This window comes from Erpetoichthys calabaricus, chromosome 9, assembly GCF_900747795.2.
Source record: "Erpetoichthys calabaricus chromosome 9, fErpCal1.3, whole genome shotgun sequence".
In the NCBI taxonomy this organism is placed as follows: Eukaryota; Metazoa; Chordata; class Cladistia; order Polypteriformes; family Polypteridae; genus Erpetoichthys; species Erpetoichthys calabaricus.
The window spans coordinates 32,552,086-32,575,013 of NC_041402.2; the positions used below are offsets into that span (position 1 = coordinate 32,552,086).

The window sequence follows — 22,928 nt, forward strand, 5'->3', positions numbered from 1 at the left end:
ATTCTAGGCTGGACTGGTTATTGAGCATCAATCCTCTTCCTGGTGATTTCTGTTTTCTGGTAGATGAAGTGCTCTATCCTGAGCTCTGTTTCCAAATTAACTTATTTTGTGATGTTATTAATTTTGCAATTGGTCATTATGTTGTTTTCTACTTTAATTTCTGTTAAAAAATAAAATGCTACCCAAATTACGGGTGCTCTCTGTCTGTCAGCTTGTTTTTTTACTCACCAGTATTTTATTAGTTCATTAGATGGTATTAATCGGTTTGTTTTAACACTGTTCGGAATTCTAGCATAGTGATTCCACTGTACTTTCCACAATGGAAGGAGGAAAAAGACAAAATTAGCTATTGTTAAAAACTCTTGACTAGTGTTCATGTTGTGATGTGTTGCATGTTGATCAGATAAACTGAGATTGAACTTGAAATGTTGGCACTTTTCTGCACCCCTTTACATTATTCTGATGCGCACATTTTGTAGTCTTTTTACTTTAGTTACAGAATGACTGCTGTTTCTTTGTTTAAACCATTCACATTGCACTCTGTGCAACCATCAAGCCAGTCAGTTTAAGGTCCACCTGTCATACACACAAACCCACATTCAAGATGCCTAACACATGTCTTTGGTATGAAAACTAGAGAACCCATTAATATAGGGAGTCTAAACTCCACACAGACAGTGACCATGCATAAAATGTAACCCTGAGATTTTCGGTCCGTGAGACAATAGCACAAATCATTATGTTATATTTGTGTAGTGTTTTTCTTTCTCTAATAATGGGACTGCCTGGCATAGGGTTGCCAGGTTAGAAGTACCATTCATATACTGTATATAACAATGTATGGACCCTATACTTCAAGTGTTCTGAATGACAGTGCAAGTAAACTGGGGCATGGTAAGGCATCTTGCTGCACAGATTTTCTTTTGACATACTGATTTTAAAGTTTGAGAACATCAGAATGAGTAAGAGGCTTTGAAGTATAGGAAGGGAGCCAACTAGGATCGTCCAGATGTCAACGTAAAGGCCTCAAGGGGGCAGGTGGGACCATATTCCAATGTTACCAGATGGGCAGTTTTCCTGTGCAGTGGAAATACCATATTTTGATACTCTTTCAATACAGAAAAAAAATTGAATTTCTTACTCCTTCTGACCTCCCAATAACAGTAAAATTATGCCTATTCCATTGAGAATATACGAAAAATGGGCTTTAAATAGATTTGGTAATATACTGTATAAAGTTAATTTCTGTTACAGATCGCAGATAGGTTGTTGTCATGTTTCATTTAGAATGTATTCCCAGTCTTATGTATACCTTCCTTTTAGTTTGTTTTTGAATAATTATTTTTCTTGTGTTTTTTTGTTTTTATGTAATTTTTATAGTAATCTATATATATAAAATCCCTGTGTGCATCCAGGTGTCTGTGTGTGGGTGTCTTCTGGTGAAGTGTGCATGCGCAGGGCACGGTGCGATGCGCGATACTACTGTCAGAGAAAGTTAGAGACGTTTTACGGAAATACAAACCTGTATTACTGCGAGAGGAAATTAAAGGTACACAATACAGTGACGCATATTACAGCCACATACAAGCCAGTATTACTGTCAGAGGAGATTAAAGGCATATTACCGACGCGCACGCCTGTATTACCGCCAGAGTAAATTAAAGGTATATTACGAACGTACAGGCCAGCAGATGTACAAGACGGTATCCTTCAATAAGGGCGCGCACAGGCATCCTTCAATAAGGGTGCGCACAAAAAGGCGAGCCTCAAAAGGGCGACCTCAATTGGGCGCAGCGAATAAAGGCGCGCGTAAATAAAGATCTGCACCTTTGTTGCTCTTCACATATTCCAGAGCCATTTGAACTAAATTATCTACGTACGCCATTATTCGCCGCGCTCAATTGAGGTCGCCCTTTTGAAGCTCGCCTTTTTGTGCGCACCCTTATTGAATAGAGCCGTACAAGACAGTAGTACTGTCACAGAAAACTAAAGACACACAATACACGGCGGCAGCCCACGAAGAACGGTCAGCTCAGCAAGTAAACATCAACAAAAAAAAGGCTGAAAGAAAGAAAAATACAACCAACAAAAAGAATGAGGTCAAAGTTCCTTGCCATTTAATATAGACTGTTCCTACTAATGTTTATGACTAGTGTTTAATATTTAGCTTTTATATATTATCTGCAGGTTAGGTCTGTTGGCTTTGTTACATTGACCATTGTGTGTGTGTGTGTGTGTCTGTGTGTTTACTCTGCAATGGACTGATGCTCTGTCCAGAGATTATTCCTGCCTTATGTTCAAAACCTGCTAGGAGAGGCTCAAGGTTCTCCACACCATTGCCCTGCATAAGTGGGTTAAGGAAATAGATGGATGGAAGGTGTTGACTGTATTCCTTGAATTTTGGGGATGGAACCCTAAGAGGTGTCTTTTTCATGGTGTCACTCGGTGGGAAAACCCTCAGCATTTATACTGAGTTTGAGTAGATGGCTCAGGCAGAGCATCATTGAGAATTATGGAGAGTAGATTATCGTTCTGAGTACTGTGTTGGTTTTCTGGTTTATTGTGTTTAGATGTAGGTTTGTGATTACTGGATTTCAAAGTGGACTTTTTTACCTTGTGTTGCATTTTTGGCAAACCAATTTTGCCTTATTTTTGTTCATTTTCCTATCTGCTATTTTCTGCTTCTATTTGTTTATATAACTAAATTCTTCATAATGATACTTTGGTTACATTTGCCTTTTTGAATCCAGATGTTTATGGTTATCATCTCCTTTGAATGACATTTTTGTGTATTTGGGACATTTAAAAGTATTTCTGAAATTTTAAAGACTGTGCTCCATGTTTGGCTTGTACAGGCCTTGAAGCTTACAGTTTTTAGTTTGGGGTAAGACTGGTCAAGTCTTGTTCAAGCTTTATTGTGTATTTTGTGGGCTGCACCCAGTTTCACCATAATGTGTACTACAGTTAAGCAGCTACATCTGAAATTTGGGAGTCTTGCTCTGCTGGACTTTGGGCACAGCTAGGTATATGATCCTTTAAATGAATGCTAGTCTCAAGGATGCATTGGTTGTTATTGGCATTTGTGTGGCTATTCCTGGCCCTGGGAGTCAATGCATGATGGTGTTTTAAAATACTTCACCCTGTGAATCACCCTGTGAGTCACTTTGGATTTAGAGTTTGTAGGGGATGTTTGATGGAGTTTGATGGGGAAAGGTTCAACTGGCAGGGATAAAAACACCTTGTGTTTAACTCTTTGTAAATTTAACACCCTTGCAACATAACATAGTAGGGGTAGGGTGGCCTGGGCTGACCATGTTAGTGTGGTGTCACCACAGCTTTCACCAGGAAAGACATAATAATATAACATTCACAAATACACTTGTCCAGTTTAAGGTTGCATCATTCCTGGCAGCATCAGGTTTATGGCAGGAACCAACTTTCCTCTGATTTAGATTTGAACCCAGGGCACCAAAGCAGTGAGGCAGCAGTGTATACCACTGAGTGCTGTTTTTATGAATATATTGTTCATTATTTGTGAAACTATTAAGAGTGATGAGATTTTGAGTTACAGAATATAAAGCATGGACATACTCTATAGCATTGATTAAAACATTAAAAATTTAGAAAGCAAAAAGTATTTTAGACACTTATAGCAGCAGCCCCAACCTCTGTACTGCTTGAACATATCAGTTTTCTGGATACTGTCCACTTGGAGATTATTTGTGCTAATATAAGAGAATAAAAGCCATTAAAGCAACATATTTTAGTGCAATGTATTTGTAAAATACTTCATTAAATCTATAAACATTTTAGATTACATTTACATTCAGATTTTCAATGACCAAGATTCACTTAAGCTTCTTAATTAGCTGTATAATAGGTTTGAATTCTTTTCAAAGTTTTCTTGTCTTTCACCACCTTTTGTTTTGCATTCTAATTCTCAGTACTAGTGGATGTAACCACCACTGTTAAATTCAAATTGATATGTCTGGTTTGTTTTAGAGATGACTGCAAGGCAATGGAAAGGAGGATGAGGGCTACCCCACCAGTAAGATGGACTGTGATTGTTCTGACCTGCCAGTACAAGGACAGTGTGCATGTATTTCAGCAGGGTAAGTATTTTGCACTTTGAGCTACTTTTTTGTGCACTTTGAGCTACTTTTTTTTATGAAAATGTGCTATATAAATAAATGCTGTTGTTGTTATGCGGTTGTTTTGCTTCTTCCTGTTGAGCAATAACATTTAACAAAATAAAGCTACAGATTCTGAATTATGTGATTGCATTTTAAAATATTTTCAATATTCACTTTCTGTATTTAAAGATGAGCTTGTTTGCCAGGCCATAGCCATATTGAAAAGAAACAAAAATCACTTCGAAGCATATTAAAAAAAATGAATGTATTAGTTGGCTTTTCAGCATCGTTGTTTTTAATTGTGATATGCACATATATTCAGTACAAATGACCTATATTATCATGTTTCATATATTTTAACACTTTAGATTATGACCTTTTAATGAAAAATAAACTGTTGAGCATATAAAAATCTATTAGATTAAGGCATGCAACCAGAAATGCTTTACTGCAACAGTCTAAAGCATCTTACTTACAATTAAATATAATAACACCAAGTCATTTAAATATGTATTGCTTGTTCTTTTATGAGACACATGTGTAGAAAGTGATATTACTCTCTTGGTGACTAGCTGTTGTTAACATGAAATAGGGGTCATTCCATTTTAATTCAACAATGGCCTTTGTGGCCTTTGATTTTGGTGAAACATAGTATGTGAATTATACCTACCTTCCAGAGCTCAAGTATATATATATATATATATATATATATATATATATATATATATATATATATATATATATATATATATATATATATATTATTTTTTTTTTTTTTTTCCACTTAAGATATAGACATTTTATTCACCACGGGCAGCAAAATAATTTGTCAATTTATGAGCTGTATGTTTTTTCCTAGAAAAACTCTACCGATCAGCTGTACCTCATTGGAAACATCAAAAAGGGTAATTTTAAAGGTTTGGTCAAATTTAAAAGAGGATTCTACGATACTAAGATTAGTGTGTCATTTCAGTGAATTTTATATTAAGTTTAAAGCTTTGTCTCCTAAACCCCTGTAAGTAACCTTTGTTTGTAAAGCAGGTACAATGTATGTTCTTCCCTAATAAGTGAGAAAAATGTACCTTTCTCCTTCACATACCTTTATTGAGGCTTAAAAACATTTTTTTTTAAACGTGACCACTTTTGGGGTGACTATCTCATGAAACGGACCAAGTAAGAGGTAATTTTTATATATATTTTGTTAACTAGTACTTATACATTGTCACAAACTCCACAAAGAGCCATAGCAAGGTCTGGGGCAGCCACCCATATATTTGGTTTCCTGGCTGCAAATTGCAAATAAATGATACAGCACTGATGTGCACAAAACCAAATCCAAAACAGAACTGAGGGAATAGGGAAAAGGTGGAAGCTTTTAAAGGGGAAGACAGGAAGTGAGGTCAAAGGGGTCGAGCTCATAAGAGTCTTCAGCCATAGGCTCGAGCCCGGACGTGACATCACAGGGGCTTGGACCCGGAAGTGATGTCAAGAGGGCCAGGTGGAATCTCCCATGAATGGTCTGTAGGAAAGGGAGAAAAAGAGTCAGTGCACTCTGCCACATCCCGATCTGATTCGGAATTGCCCTTACTTAAGCCCTTTAGCTGCCTCCCATGTGCACGTGTGTGACAACATACAGTATGTATATCTGAATAAAAAAATTGAATCGCTGCTCCAAGAAATTTATAGTTTTTTTAATAACCAAAAAGCAGTGAACAAGGAAATGTAGTTGGATAGATGAAATTCAACCTTGGAGAAAAGAGAAGCATGTGATTATGTGAAAGTTAGAAAATACCTTCCCAATGAGCTATAGTTATCATTTTATTGCTACCAAAGCGACATCTCATTAGAGAACACTCTAAATTATTAGTTTTTCACTATCCACTGTGAAGAAAACTGCCTAGATCTCAAGGGAATTTATTTTAAATAAACAAAAAGTATTTCTGAGCTCTTAAAGGTAGGTGCCAAGTTTTCATCAAAAATGGTGATGCACACATTTTTTTGAAAATGAATAGAATCAATAGTGAAAAACCATACTTGAAATGTGATATAATCTCAATTAATAAACCCTAGCAAGAAAGTTTGTAACCAACAAATTATTAATTCCTTTAGTTTCAACTTTTGATTTTAATGTTTTAACATTGCACTTTATTTGCTGCTACTTATGACTTTCAGAAATGTTTTAATCTAGACTGGTTTGGTTGTCATAAATCAATGACCGTAGTCGACTGTGTGTCTTCAGTTCTTTGAATGCATCCACCTTTTCCTTTTATATGGATGTCCATGTTTAAGTGTACATGCAAAACTAATGACAGGGCTAAAATCATCAATACTATTCTTTATGTTTGAAGTCATGGGAGTGAAATGAGCCGTGTAGGACCCAAAGATCCAGATGATAAAGAAGGTATGCCAAACTGGGAGAAAGTTAAATGGAGGAAACCATAGCATAAAATAGCAAAAGTCAATACCTGCAAAAAGCAAACACAAAAGTAAATATTTACATGAATATTAGACATGTGGAAGAAATAACAAATAACTGAAGGAAATTTGAACTGTGGAATTGACTGATTTAGTGATTGATCATTGAATGTGAAAAAAAATTCTTATTTAAATACGCTAGGAAATAAACTTGAACAACCTCAGGTTCTGTCAAAATGACTACACTTGCCATTCCATTAAGTTAAGTTGAAGGTGTGGCCAAGATCATGAGGCTGACTATATGACAAATGAGCATAAAATATTTAACATCAATTAGGTAATCATTCAGACCATAAAATTTGTTTTGTTATTTCAGTTGTCACAGTATTTCATCCAACTCATTCCTAAAAGTCATTCAGGTATTTGCTTCTGTTACAGGATATATTAGTTTTCTTAAAATTTTTTCAAAACTATTTGTGAACAAAAGTGCCTACTTATTTCCTTCCTTATTTCCTCAGTTTGCCTGTATTTACACACTTGCATTTCAGTAATTTTAAGAGGTTTTCTTAACTCAGCATAGCGTCTGGAGCTAGTAGGACCATATGTTGTATGATCGTGTTCTAATGATATCCCTGTGCACGTGAAGTAGTGTCTGTAGGACAGTTAGTTTACCTTAGTAAAATTCATCTTGAGACTGAAAGCTTAATGTACTCTATTAAAAATACTAAAAATGAAGTTCTTTATGTTAATTAAAATCATGATTGTGGAATAAGTGATAAAAATATAATGAATTAAGTATAATTCATAGATTGTCCGAAGCATTACTCTACTTATGTAGTGGCTGTTCTTAACCACAGATTATTATCTTTCTTTAAGTAGAGTATGTGATTGATGTATAATTCTTGGAACAGGAGCATTGTTCATTAGATCAGTCTTGAAAATTGAAAAATAAAAACCGATGCCTTTTTTTTTTCATGACCAGAAATCCAATCATCGAACCTTGTTCATACTATTGCTTTCATTTTTCAACTTTGAAACCTAAATATATCTCCAAAAGTAATTATTCATAGTTGTCTAATAATACTTGCTGATTATGGTGCAGAAGAACGATAATGTATTGCATGTTCATATATGCAAGTATGAATTTCAGTGTATTTTATTCACATAACAATAAATTTTACCTGAATTTGAATTGTAATTAGATTTCAAAACTGATGGAGACTAAAGAAGTTAATTTTCATGAACCTGTTTGAATAGAGTATGTCCTTTAATACAAGGATACACTTGGTGGTTGTTTCTCGCCACAGCTTCTAGTAATGCTATGTCTTGCTTTGTCAATTAGTGATCAGAATTGCACATTAGTACTCCAAATGATGTCTTACTAGTGCTTCAATTAGTGTAGAATAATTCCTCTTGATTCATATTCTACTTTACAGCCTATCATTTTGGGAGAGTTTTTAATTGCTTCTGTACCTTGCCTTGTTTGTGAATGTTACAGCTACATATAATTTAAAATCCTTTTCAAAGTTTGCTTTTTGTAAATTGGTGTCTTATGCCCTGCATTTATAAATAATGATTTTTACCTGTATGTGGTACTTGAATACAATGAGCTCAATTTATCAAGGGATTGCTGAGTTTTGAGGACTGTTCTTTCTGTATTGTGTTTGTTGTCTGCTTTCTGTCCTTGCACAAATTCCTGACCATTTCTGCTAATGATTTCACCCTGTGTAGAGCATTCTCCTTTTATCTGCTTTTTATCTCTTTACTTCCTTTTTATTAGCTAGTTTGCAATTTGTTTACTGAATTCCTGGTTTACTGAAGACCAAATTTTCAAATGAAAAACCTTTTATGGTTTATGTTTTGTCTTCTGATCCAATTTCTTTCATTCTAAACCTATGCTAGCTCTAGTTTAAGATACTGTTTTAATCTAAGGATTTTATTCAGTGTCTAAAATTATGACATGGTCTTAGAATGTGTTGTACTATTTCTGCTGATCCCTTTTAGCTCTGCATTGGATTATATTATTCCAAAGTAATATGAAAATCCTGTGGCAAATGTGCAACACTTTTAAAACCTTGAAAATTGTAAAATAATTAAGATCCTTTATATTTGTGCCGACAACCCTGTGTACTGGATTCGTATATGTTATCATATGAGGGTTTTGATCCTTGTGAAATTTATCTTAACAAAAATGTAATTTAAACTGTTTTTTTTTTAATTTACTGTAGTAATTTTACATAAAGCTCCTTTGTCAGATGAATTTAGTAGAGGAGCAGTAATGAGACTTGAGACACACAAAATCTGAGTCTTACGCCTTTTTAAACTTTTTTTTTGTAGAGCTTGTTTTCCGGCAGAAACGAGGATGGATCTCTTCAGAGACCCTTCTGCTTACTGTAGCAGACCCACAGGCAGCTTTGGGAAGTGGGGGAGCCACACTGAATGCTCTTTTGGTTGCAGCAGAGCACCTCAGTGCCAGACATGGATATACTGTAAGCTTGAACAGGAAAATGATAAAATGTAAAATGCTTTGGTTTTATTGGCTTCAGTACTCTCTTTTGACTTGAGTAGAAAACACATCAGAGTTAGTCTCATATTCCCATTCTGTCCAGTGTAGTTTAAGCATACTTTTAGGTAGTTTTGTGACAGTCAGTGCTGTATTTCCTTAAACAGGCCTTTTAAGAGTCTCACAGCTTTGGAATTTGATGTATTATAGTTTTATGTGTGTCACACATGTTTCTTCACAGAGTCTCTCTTAAAAAGAAAAAAATAGTAAACAATAAAGTAATAAACATGTAAAAACTCAAATGTAATCAGTTTAAGCATTACCTCCTTGGGTCTGTACTTTTTGATGCACCTATGAAAGCATTAATAGTCAGAAATATTTCTGAATAAGTCTCTATTGGCATTGCTCTTCATAATAGCTCTAGATGTGTCTTGAGATCTTGCCCAGAAGTTTAATGGAAATAAGGTCACCTCAGTACAACTTATTTTCTTCAATTAATGTCAGTGCTGTGTGACCTACCAGTCATTTATGGATCATTATCTAAAACACAGTCTTCTTTCTAAGTGTATGTTTTTGTGGCTAAAGGATCACAAGATGTTATTTAGTAGTTCTCTGTCTAATGCCTCTACTTCTGAGAAACATCCTCATAACATGATGCCACCACAACCATATTTGATGGTGGGAATTATGTGACCTGTTGAATGTGAAGTGCTTGCTTTGCGCCATACATGTTACTTAGTACTCTGTCCAAAACATAGCAGTTTTGTTTCATAAGACTACTAGACTTTCTACAAATGTTTTTAGTATTGTGTAGGTGATGTCTTCCAAATACAGCACTTTTGAGGGCTTTTGTCTTTGCCAATGTCCTAAAAGTATCCAACCTTTGCAAGAAGGGACCTTATTTGTGGCATTGGTTTCTTATGTTTCCACAACAGTAAACAGCACTAATTATTGAAAAATGGTCAGTGCTTTGAAATGTTTTGTATTCCTCCCAACTGTGTGCTTGCTGATAATCACTATAATCAGATCCCTGATTTTCCTAGAATTCTCTATTGTGATCTTCTTGAAGCTTTGTTTTGAAAGTGCTTACCATGCTGTGGGACCTTACGCTCTGTATTAATGTTTTTTAGATAGATAGATACTTTATTTGTCCTTAAAAAGAACTTAAAACATTTAATCTAGTGATTTTCATTTTTATTTTGTGCAAAGTTTTATAACTAATAATAATAATTGATATATATTCATTAAAATTACGTTTCTGGAATTTTCCATCTGATTTGATCAAATCAATTTGTAGAATAGTGGTGAAAAAATCCTTTAAATCTATTAAATATATTTCAAATTGAAAATGCAAAATATGATACATGAGACAATCTTATAGAAAAATAATGTTTCAAGGCACCATGTATTTTTTTTTCTTTTTGGAACACTGTCATCTGCATGCTAGGACTCTAGTCAGGGCTTTTTGTCTTCCTTGTGCTGCAATGTGTGAATGTGTAATATCAGTTTGATGAGGCACAGCCTAATCCTTAATTGTAAAATTAGTGTAAAAATTAAGCAAATAATGTTCCACTGTTTATTTCAAAACTCTAACCATTCAGGCATTATATTTACACAATAAATAACCTATTTTTCTATTATTTGTTCTTATTTACAGAGAGTGGGTGATTCTGTATGTATTTTCTTGACTGAATGTCTATTAATATCCTCATATGAGTTTTATTAAGTTTAATATGCATCAGCCTTTCATTTTTACATAGATCTTTCAAAATATAAATGATGAATGAATGAGAGATTGAAGGTTTAAAAATGTTTTCATTTTTATGCTTTGTGTGAGGGGACCTTAGATGTTATAGTCTTTTATTGGTGACGTTGTTTTGGATTATCTGCCTGAATCAGGCAAAGGAATTTGGAACAAGACCTTAGGGCCCACTTTTTCTGTGTCAGAACAGTTTCTTTTGTTAGTGGTAATTCTGCACAGAGAACTAGAAATGCAATGTTAAGAAATAGCATAAAGAATCTGTAAAATATCTGTGAATTAGAACAAAGTAACATCAGATAGACAAACCAGTGCTTTCAGCCAGAGATAAATATATTTCCCCATATACATAAATGCTTGAAGGTATGTCATATGTATAGTATCTATGTAATCACATGTATTTAGGCATAATAAATAATCCTTTGTACTGCTTTGTGTACCAAATGTTGATCTGAGAAACAAAGAGACCATGTGACTGCTTTAGCTTTCTCCTGCCAACTGGCTGATTTTAATTATTTTTGCCACAAAATATGTAAGAATTTCAGCCCCTGCCTTATCTCTAAATCATATGACACAGTGTGTGTTTGGGAAATGAATATGCTGTATGTGTACAGCAGAAATCTCATGAACCAACACAATCTTAAGGACAATGTGCCAATGGAAATGCCATATAATACAGAATAGTAAAAAGAGGCTAATTCTGTATTTATTAACTTTTGTAATTCAAATCAAAACACGGTACAAGTTATGTAAAAAATAACAAACAATTATAATAATTAAAGGAAAAGTAGGCATATGAAGCAATACACTATAACAATATATTCTCCAGATTTATTGGACTGATATCATGTCTGCAAGGAGCAGTTATGAATTGAGCATCTATGTGTTATGAATTGATAGCCCCAGACAGTTCATACACCTGGCAGGGGCCAATCTGCCTCTATTTCTCTGTACTTGAATCTGCTTCTGTGACACTTTTCCCCCACATCGTATGTAGATATATTTCCTCTAATTCTCTGTTCAGACCAGCTGACACTAATTCAGATTAGTTCATGTGATCTTGAGGTGCTGGGGGAACTGGCAATCTTTGAAGATATACTGACCTGGTAAGTTACCTCCAACAATCCAAACACTGTGATATTATAGTAGTCTCACTATGAAAATATCTGAAGATGGGAGGGTGAGTCTTATGTTTTATGTTGTTAAAATATCTGAAGCACGTGAATATGGTTATTCTCTTCAAATTGTGTCTGTTTAGCATTAAACTTTCCTATGTCTTTTGACATTTCAGTCTATAGTGGTTTACATATTTACAAGCTGTTAGTCAAGGCTTTCTCTGATTGTGGATCACTGTGGCTTCTGTTCATCATGAATTGAATTTTTAAAAGTCACTAGACCTAAGTTTCATTTTGTCTGATTTCTATAAGGACCTCTTTCTAACACAAATAAATTATTCTTGATCCGTGATGTAGTTCAGTGGTCATCACTGCCACCCCATGATTACAGAGTCCTCGGTTTACATTCCAGCCCTGCACACAGTTTTGTCTGGGTACTTTGGTTTTTCCCCACAATATAAAAAATGTGCATGTTAAGTTCATATGCCATTTTTGAGTGAGTGAGAGTGTAATATGTGGTTGCACCCTGTGATGAATTGTCACGCTTCTCAGGAAAGGTTTCTGGTGTTGCACTTGCAAGATGTACTCTGACTCCAGTAACTGTGTTTTGGAGTAACTTGGTTCAGAAAATGGGCAGATGGAAAAGAAAAGGTTGCATTGAGACATTTTTAGATGTCATTTCTCTTTTAATATTTGATTTGATGTCATTTAGACCTTGTCAGTAGAATGTCACTTTCTGCAGTAAATTAAACTTGCACAAAGCCTGATTTTCACTAACTGTACACTGCTCCAAAAACCCAAAATCTAGTCACACAACAACTTTTCTTCTGTTCAGGTGAAGGAACTGCAAAAAAAAAAAAATCCAGGGCAAGTAAAACTGTAGACATCTTTGCATTACTCTTTATCTGCAACTTAAACCACAGTTTAGGAGGAAATATTAAGAAAAAGCTTTATAGAGTTACAGATGCAATCAATATTGTCATGTTATATGCACCAGCCTAGTCCAAAAATTGCATGATATGTATGGCAGAAACAAAAGTTAGTATGTGGTTTTTTTAACTTGTTTGTTTGCTGTGTTGCAGGTAATAAGTTCTGACGCTTTAAAAGGTGCTAGGATCCTCATTCTGCACATGGTAAGGTCATTATCAAATTCTGTGACTAAATGACATTTAGCTTTATTTTTTGGTTAATTTACTTAATGTGTCTTTATTAGAAAATGCATATCTGTATTCTTACTTAGGGTCGAGATTTCCCATTCGACAACTGTGGCAGAGCTTTTTCTTGGTTGCCTACTGAAAGTCCACCTGAATTTGTAGACGAACCTGCAGAGGGTCCAGTCTGTAACATTGATCTGCTGCTCAACTGTTTTACGCACAAGGTCTGACATCATACCAGAATGTGTTTCTCTTCATCATTCTGCCTTTTCTCCTAACTTTTTAATTATGATATTGTGTTTGTGTAGATACTGTAACAAGAAGATGAGTTATAGATTATTGTTCTTCTTTAATCAGGTTGCCCCAGGATCTCCTCCAGGTGTTTGGGTTAGCAGTAGTGATATGCTTATTCAGATTCCTACAGCTCTCGGTAAGCAGTGATCCTCTGTGAATTTTGTCATAAGTTAAAATTAAATTCAGAGTAAGGTATAGTTAAAAAATAAATCTCATTGAGTAATATAGGACAAAAAAAGAGGAACACAACCAACATTCACTGTTTATTTAACTTCCATAATACAGATATCACGCATTAATGACATCTGTAGTGTTTGTGTCAGTTTGTACCCTAGGGTCCTGTATTATCGTGGTGTGAGTGAGGCTCACTAGATTTGTTATGGCTTGGACTACTATTGTGCACTGTTAGTTTAACACACATATACATATATTTAAGCACTTAAGCCTGCACAGTCTATCACTCCTCAGTACTCCAGACATGGACTCATTAGCTTGCCTTATTTATTACCACTTAAGAGCATTAGCAATTTGTCAAACAAAAGCAGACAATTCAGTCCATCAGGCTTCTTTGTTTAGCTAAGAGCTAAACTGCCCCAATATCTCATCCAGATACTTCTTAAAAGTTGTCAAGGTTTCTGCTTCAACTGCATGACTCAGTGGTTTGTTCCAGATTCCCACTACTCTTTGAGTAAAGAAGCACTCCCTAGATTCAGTCCTAAACATACTTCCCCTTAATTTGCACATATCAATGGCAGGTTACTCTTTCAAATGCTGCTTACTTGTTGAGATATTCTCTCCCCAGCCGCTAAGCCTGTGCGAGAGAAATCACAATTCAACCTACACTATAGGTGTCTTATATTACTTAATTACCTCTATCGCCCAAAATGGTAAGTAAAGTATAGAGATTAAATGCAAAGCAGTATTGCTTAAAATAGAGTAATAGCAGTAAATATAAATGAATCTGGATATAAATTCCTTATAAACTTACATTATACTTTCAAAAAGGATGTGAAAGATGAGTAGTGCCAAAGGATGCATCTGTGTACAAACAACAGTGTGCCTTCAGGCAACTTGTCTCAATTTGGATTCAGTTATGCTGCTCCATGAACAGTGTCTATTCTGAAAAGGTGCAGAATTATTGTTTTTTTTTTTTCTTCCAAATATTGTGTCTTCAATAGTCTCAATATTTTCTTACTAGAAGAAAAGTGTTCCTATTTCAGTATTTCAGCTGTTTGAATATATTTATAAAGTGATACTGTTAATTGTAACTTCTGTTATATCTATTCACAACACTTGTTTTCTCTGTTTTTCAGACATTTCATGGACTGGCTTCACTGGGGTCAAAGTGTTTTCTCTTCCAGGTGATGTGGAATATGCAAAGAATCATGGAGTATACCTTACAGACCATCAGGTACATGTCAGTTTCTTCCTAAATAGTTTTAAAGAAAAGCTTTATGGTGGCATTTGAATTTTGCATTCTAAAACAACAGTTTATTTAAGATCGTTTATTAAACTTTGTTTTTTTATTTAGCGTACTTAGCAATAGTGCCACTGCCAAATTTCAACGTTAAAATGAACAACCACACATATATGGTATAAGAGCATGGGTCTGAGATGAAAGTTTGGTTATTTTGTTTTCTGTTCACAGGGTCGTGTGTGTGACATCATCTATCGTGGTTCTTCATGCCAGATTCAGGCCTGTGCATTGCAAGATGGAAAGGTCCCTTTGGTGTGTGAAATGACATACTCTTACTGTTTTTTGACATTTTTTTCTTCATCTGTAAGCTATTCTTTGTTAGAAGGTGATTACTAATGTTTTGACAATAGTCCCCAGCCCAGTTCTATGTTTTATGCTACATAATATTAACTGAAGTATGTCATGTAACATACATTTATCTGTTTGACCTCCTATTGTGATGTCCTGATTCAGTGTAATACATGTCATCCTTTTAGTATAGTACTATATAGTGCTGTTTCATTGTTTCCTTATTTCACATTTCTGAAGCCACATTCACCATTTTCAGATAAGGCCTTAAAGTTAATACTTTAATGCAAAGCAATTTGGGTGGCAAAGCAGTTTTTTAGCCCTAGCGAATTAAAGTTGCCATTTTAGTCTTTGGATACCATACTCTTTTAAATGCTGCTTTTCAGTAAAGAGTGTTAGGGTGTTATGTCTCCATTAAGGCAAGCCTAATCTACTATATAATGAAATGTTAAGGTCTGTGTGTTTCTGGTCCCCTGATTGGTCATTTTGGCTTTGATGACACAATCAAAATAGGAATTGCAAGTGTGATCCACACGAGGAGAAGTAAAGGCATAAGAAGCTCTTTGAGAGTTGCCTTCAAAAATGGGAAGTATTAAAGTGGACAGGAGGTGAGCAAGACACCACGAAAAGACAGTCTGAGAAGCAGGCTTTATGGTAGCAGAGGGAGCACCTGTAAGAGGAGTTCAGGCACACAGGGATAAAGAAAAAAGGTGCATGTAAGGCAAAAAATATCAAATAGTTTTGACAGGAACTGTGGCTAGTATAATATAAACTTATAATTGCACTTGTGCACTTGCAGGAATTTGGTGTCAGCTGCTCATCTTTTACATTTCCTTTATAAAATAATATTAAATATATTCTTTGTGGACATAGCATGCCTCAAAAGTTCAAATGTGCAGCATAGATCGGTACCTACAATGGGCCAGGGTGAGTGATGGGTGTAAGTAATGGACTGGCTTACTGGTATAGGTTTGTACAAGCTTTTAAAAACAAATTAACCAACTTAATTTTAAACACAGAATAGTGTCTAACTACTGTATACTGACATAAAAAATACATAATGGAGAAGACAAAGAAAGACAATAGGAAACTATGGGCTTCCATCTTTTTATTAATTAGTACATTTTACAACTAGATGGACAGTGTGGCCTAGTACTTCAGGTTGCTGGTTCAGTATTTCCTCTTTCATGAACCTTAGAGGAACACATGACCTATCTGCAATCTAATTATGAAAAAGTTAGATAATTTATATTCAGTGTCTAAACAGTTGTACTGTTCTGTACTTGTATAGTGAAATGGAAAGTCACTGAGTATAGAAATGTGATAAAAATTAAGTTTATTAGTATGGTAAGGCATTTGGAAACAAGGTATTAATAGGTAAGTAAAAAAATTCAAATCAAGGAGGAGGCTGGGAACATGCACTAATTACAGTGCATTGCTGTACCCACTACACGACGAACCACCCAGATTGGGACCTGTGTGCAGCCATGCAACAGATGACAAGGACTGGGCAAAAATTATAGTAATTGAATAAATGGAACATGTTACAACTGAGGGTAGTTGAAAGCAGGACCTTCACATTTCAGATATTTTTTTTTGGTAATGTTAGGTAAATAGGTATATTTGCTTGGCTAAACAGCCTGTTTTCTCCAAAATATATATGTCATAATTGTTCATTTGTATAACTTTAATAGAGTATAGTTAAAAATAAACCAAACTTTGAGTTCTACATATAGGCAGCAACTGTTACAATATCAGTGACTGTTGAATGTTATCCAGAATGTTTACTAAACAGAATTTATTGCATCTTTCAGAAATAAGAAGCATATAGTCTAAAATGTCACCAATGTCTGCTACACAATTATAAAATGGGAAAAATTATATTAAGTCTATGGGGAGGTGGAAAGGCGCAGTGATTAGTGTTGTCTTACATAATCATAATCTTTTTTGGTTTAACAAGAGCAACATTTATTTCTATAGCACCTTTTTATACAAAGTAGGTGGTTCAAAGTGCTTTATAAGATGTAAAGAAATAGCTGTAGAGAAGAAAAACAATTTAAAATTAGATATGAATAATACTGAATTAGTAACCTGCGGTGGGTTGGCACCCTGCCCAGGATTGTTTCCTGCCTTATGCCCTGTGTTGGCTGGGATTGGCTCCAGCGGACCCCCGTGACCCTGTGTTCGGATTCAGCGGGTTGGGAAATGGATGGATGGATGAATTAGTAACATACAGAAATAAATCAGCATGCACTTACGTAAAATAGATATTTAAGTAACAGAAAAGTAGTCCTTATATGTAAATTCATTTTTTAAAGTCTTCAATGATGAGTATGACGATAAGGTCAGTTGGTCGGGGAGGACAGAAAAAAAAAAACAATCAATGAGATGCAGGGGTAAAAACAAAATCTGTAGGGGTTTCAAGGCCAACAGGCCACCCATCCTTTGAGCATTCTACCTAACATAAATGTACTGAAGTGGTTCTTTACTGCTTTTTAGGCTTTGTCCTAGGAGGATTTGATTCAGTGAGTCTTGTGGATAATTGGGGTATCCTCTTTTGTTCAAGTGTCACAGGCAGCTTAACAATGTTTTGATCAGGTGGTGGTGGTGGCGGTATTTCAAAAAAATTGAAAAGAAAGCAAAGAAAAGGGAAGATTAATAACAACTGAAAATCCATTAAGAATATGATATTTCTATACATGTATAGTCTATTAGGTGTATAACTAAAATGCAGCTTTGAAAAGGGCAAATTAAAAGTCAATTTACTGGAGTTTTTTAAAATGTTCCACAGTATTAGCCAAGTGTATGTCTATTGGTAATATATTCCAGATGTTTGGTGCATAACAGCAAAAGGCCGTCTCGCAACTTCTTTTATACTCAGCTCTTGGAATAACAAGCAGACCCCTATTAGAAGACCCAAGGGATATGAGTTCTATTCATGGACCAGTCACTGATCATGTCAAGTTTGCATGTTTCCTCTGCATCCACAAGAAGTTTTTCCAGGTAGTACGGTTATCACATACATCTCAAACAGATGCATTTTAGGAGTCTGAATTAAAATGAACATATCCCCTGCAGTGGTTACTGATATCATGTGCCCAATATTGCCTGGGATATGTCTCAGCTCCCTGGTACTCTGCGATGGAAATGAAGGTGCATTAGAAAATGGATGGCTTGATGGGTAGTTCTTTCAATTTTGAATATCATCTCAAACCAGTTCACATTTACAATAATGTATAATATGTTTTTCTCAACCAGTGGTTCAGGTCATGAGTCGATATTGTTGGCAGTGTTAGTGGGTTGCGTAGAGGGTTGCAAACTGGGTCGCCCAACGATCATGCTCGACCCCTCTTTGCTCTGATGTCTGTGCTCAATTCACCAGGGGGACAAGCCGTCCCCCCAAATACTGATGATCATGCTTGATTCATCACGGGGGAATAGCTTTAATGATCTTGCTGGATCCACCAAGGAGGATCCTCCCTACCATTGGTGGGTCGCAAAGAAGCTACCGTGGAAAAAAGTGGGTTGCACCACCAGAAAGGTTGAGAAACACTGCTTTATAATATATTGTACACATTTGTACAATTTTTTGGACAGCAGATTATTTGCATACTGTATATATTGTGTTAGCAGTTTTTAAGTAAATTAACATTTCCATTGTGGAAAGCATACCCCCGGACACAGACAGACCGACACCAGAATGTCCAAAACACTTTTTATTTTCTTTACAGCACCACAATGCCTTCCTCCACCAACTCTTTCTTCTTTCTCTTTCTTTTTTCCTTTTACCTCCACTCCCCTCCTCACAAGCTTCGTCTCCTTCCTCCCAACTCTGACTCCTCTTCTGGAGGGAGGCGGTCCCTTATATACTGACCCGGATGAGCTCCAGGTGCTCCCCCTGACGACACTTCCTGGTGTGGCGGAAGTGTCAAGAGAGCCCCCAGAAGGTCCCCATCCATCTGGGACACCATATTCATGTATTCTTACATATTTTGCTTGTCTTGTATAAGTGCTTCACTGTCCCTGCTTGTGTGCCTCAAATAGGTTTTTCAAACTGAGATGTAGCTCTGTTTTTGATTAAAGTCAGTGTTCTTAGTTGGTGGAACAGTGCCTAATAGTCTAGTGAATTACTGCTGACAACTGTTTTTTCAGGTCTCTGGAATTGTGTTCTTCTCCAAGGATGTGGCAGAGTTATTACTTCAGACCCATGTCACACACCCTCTTGATGCATGCACTTACTTAGGGCTGGATTCTGGAGCACCACCTCTACAGGTAACACTTGTCATTAAAGGTAACCTGCTAACTTAGTATTAGCTGCCTATCAAATAAGTGCATTGAAATTTCAGCATGTAATAATAATAATACGTGTAAGATTGGTGGCTGTGAGTTCTAACAGGCAATACCTTTTAACTGGCTGGACCCACTACTCTCCCTGTAAAGCTAATGCCTGTTATGTAATTAGAATTCTGATATGGACGGCTAATGCCTGTCAAATCTCAAAATTCAGGACACTGCTTCTACTAGTAACACAGGTCAAATAGAAGAGCCTTGTATATTTATAGTTGAATTTGCACATGATAGAGGAACATTCAGCAGATAAGAAGATGCCACAGGTAAAGTCACCATCAGAATGGCATAGAACAGGAAAGACATCCAGTGGACATACAGACTCATACTGGCAAAGACAACATAACTTAGTATTGACTGTGTGGGTTCCTTACATAAAGTTAGCAACAGGCAGAGTCTCCATAACAGGATAGAGTTTCAACCTGAAAGAAAACATTTTAATGTTTCTCCTGTTAGCAGGCAATCCAACTGTTCCTAGAGCAAGTGAGACCAGGGAGGAATGACAAGAAGTTGTAAAGCCTCTTAGACACTGGTAGTAGCAAGAGTTACTCTTTATAAATGATGAGATAAAGCTGTCTCCTAAAAAGACAGAAAGTTTCAGTGGTGGTCTGATTGGAGGCCAAAATGCATTCTTTCTGCTAGTAGACATCCAAAAGCATGTGAGAAGGTATGTGAGAATGTATAAAATGGTGTTATCCCCTTATATGTGCAGGATGTGCAGGTACAGTAGTTAATAAACTGCCTGCCAGTGCACACACATAACCAGGGTAAAGTGAGTAACCAGGTTAAGTCAGAAACCTGATTTCTTAAAAATCCATGTTTGCATGCACATGTAATCTGTTGTTCCCCTTTGTCAAAATGCTGCAATGTCATTAAACTGAGTTAAACGTAATCATCAGCCAGAGTGAATCTGAAAAGCCTGTGATAATTTATTTATAAAACAATAAAATTTAATCATTCATGTGCTGTGAAGTAAATAACATGCATCCCCTCTTCACATGTCTGACCTCAACACCTGGTGATCTACGGTATGGATACTTGCCGCTGTGTAACATGATTGCACTGTTTCAACATATCTACAGCAAATAACTAGATGAAAACTAAACAACACTTAATTAATATTTTCCTATTACTGGAGCACACGTGTGCTTCTCACCTTATATCCAGTGCTGCTGAGAAAATAATAATGCAGGTATTTTTACTTCAATAAAATAAGTATTGCATTAAATTAGTCAATGTTTAAAAATTTAATTGAACTACATAACGCACATTGCTTTTAACATGTTACTGGTCCTGTCATTATGCTGATGAACTTAGCATGGTACATTCAGTTCATCAACAGAAATTTAGCAATTTCTGAAATATTGAGACAGATTATTTCTGCCAGGAGAAGGAACAATGCAATCCCCTAAGTATTTGCCTCAGGAAACTGATGTTTGTGGATACATTTATCTGTGGCTGCTAAAAGTGTGTACGAAGCTAAGCAGACAAACACAAGTGCAGCAGACATGCACAGACTACAAAATCCTCAAAAGTAACTCGGTTAAGGGGTTTACATGGACATTATTTTTTCAATCGAGTTCTTCGCAAATTGACATTAAATAATGTTTATAATCTATATAGATTAATTACTGATGTATTGAAATATAACAAACATAAGTTAATCTTGAAGTTTTAAAAATCAATGAGAGTATCCTTTTTGTAATCAGCTGTGATTTTTGGCTCCCTAGTTATCTCTATTCTTTGATATCCTACTGTGTCTTGCCTGTAATGTTACACAAGAAGAGTATTTGAATGGACAAAGGCATGGTAACTCAAAAGAACAAGTGGATGGCACCTTAAGGAATGCCCGCACCGTGTTGTGGAAGGAATTACGAGGAATCCCACTCACTTTGGGTAAGGCAGTCTGTATGTTACTTCATGACTATGAGGCATGATCAAAAAAAATATGAGTCTGAACCAGAAAGAGGTATTCTATGAATGGTAGCTTCTGTGTACTAAATTATGTTATTTATGGTTTATGGTGCACATTGTGTTTCTTGTTTAAGAACCAAACCAACATGAATGCTGAACACTACAAAATTAGGTATTGTGCTGTCATTGAATTTCTAATGCTATAGAGTAATACGATGTCAGAGATTAATTTTATGTTAGACAGCATCTATCAGAACTAGTCCTCTTCATTAGCCATAGTCAAAGGATGGCCTGCAGAATTCAGCCATGGCAAAACATAGCATAATGTAACAGGAATTTGACCTGAGGTCTGACTGGTCTTTTACATTGATGACAAAAAAAATGAAAAAAAATGTTGCCAATGTAATGTGAATTTGGATTAGACAATTGAAGAGTGGCAGTGTGTGAAACAGTATGCACTATAGGGATAATTAAGGGTTAGTTGAATTCATTCTTCATGAAAATAAACATGAGCCTGGTCTATGCAGTTTGGGTTCCAAGAATGCTGACTCCTGAAATAAAGCATCGCTGCATTCAATGTTTCCAGAAGAACCTTGGTTAATGAATGTGTAGTGGGAGGAATTTAAGCCGACTTTAATAACTGGGAATGCAACATTGATACATCACCATGATCCAGAGTCCAAACAACACTGAAAACAATGGTAGCATGATGATTCTTCAACACTTAATAAATTCAATGCCCAACCCAGTGCTGGCAAGATTAAATGAGCAATCTTCTGTGATGTTGAGGGTGTAATCAGTATTGATTACACACCTAAAGAAGACCACAAAACCAGTGAATATTATACTCATTTATTGTTTGTGTTAGTTAGTCAGGGAGAAGCAGCACTACATCCTTCGTGACAGTGTCCCCACTCATACCTAAAAGAAGTAAGCTACAGATCAGTGGTTGCACACACAAGACAAAATGTTTTATGTAAGTGCCATTGAAAGCTTGGTAAATATTATAACACATGTATTAAGGTCCAAGATCCAAAGCACCCCCATGCAGACCACATTTCATTATACACCATTTGTTCACAGCAGAAAACTACTGGGAATCATCATAGTTGTATTTTCTCCGTGACGGGTTTTCTAAGCCAGAGTAACCTGTATCTAAAACAAAATGAGATTTGAATTATTGGTTAAAGGTAAACACTTACTTTGTTTAGGCCTGGTGTTTGGCATTTCAACAGCAATGGTCAACATTTTTTCTAATATTATAACTATCCTTTTGGTCAGAATACATTCCAAATGGGACCTACAACTACATGAGTTTGTCTGGGGACCAGCACATTAGGAACATGACGCAAAGATTGAGAGATACCTTGGGAAGGAACACAACAAATATGACGTGGGTATATGTAGAGGTGAGGGGAAATCACATTAACTTGAAAGAACACCATGATATGGGTGGAGGGAGACTCTTAATTTGGGCATTTAACAAAGTGCTCTGCGGAGGTGGGGCTTATTTTGGTGAAACACACAGG

General features: G+C 35.9%; 1 protein-coding gene across 1 annotated transcript in view; it reads left to right on the top strand.

Moving 5' to 3' along the window:
* Window positions 1-22,928, top strand: part of LOC114657433 (L-fucose kinase) — a 53,524-nt gene that overhangs the window by 10,414 nt on the left and 20,182 nt on the right. Inside the window, 10 exon segments of the mRNA XM_028809247.2 lie at window positions 4,003-4,112; window positions 8,886-9,037; window positions 13,008-13,058; window positions 13,166-13,303; window positions 13,437-13,509; window positions 14,687-14,784; window positions 15,022-15,102; window positions 19,291-19,410; window positions 21,216-21,381; window positions 22,681-22,808. Coding sequence (XP_028665080.2) covers window positions 4,019-4,112; window positions 8,886-9,037; window positions 13,008-13,058; window positions 13,166-13,303; window positions 13,437-13,509; window positions 14,687-14,784; window positions 15,022-15,102; window positions 19,291-19,410; window positions 21,216-21,381; window positions 22,681-22,808 — 1,101 coding nt within the window. The 5' untranslated portion in view covers window positions 4,003-4,018.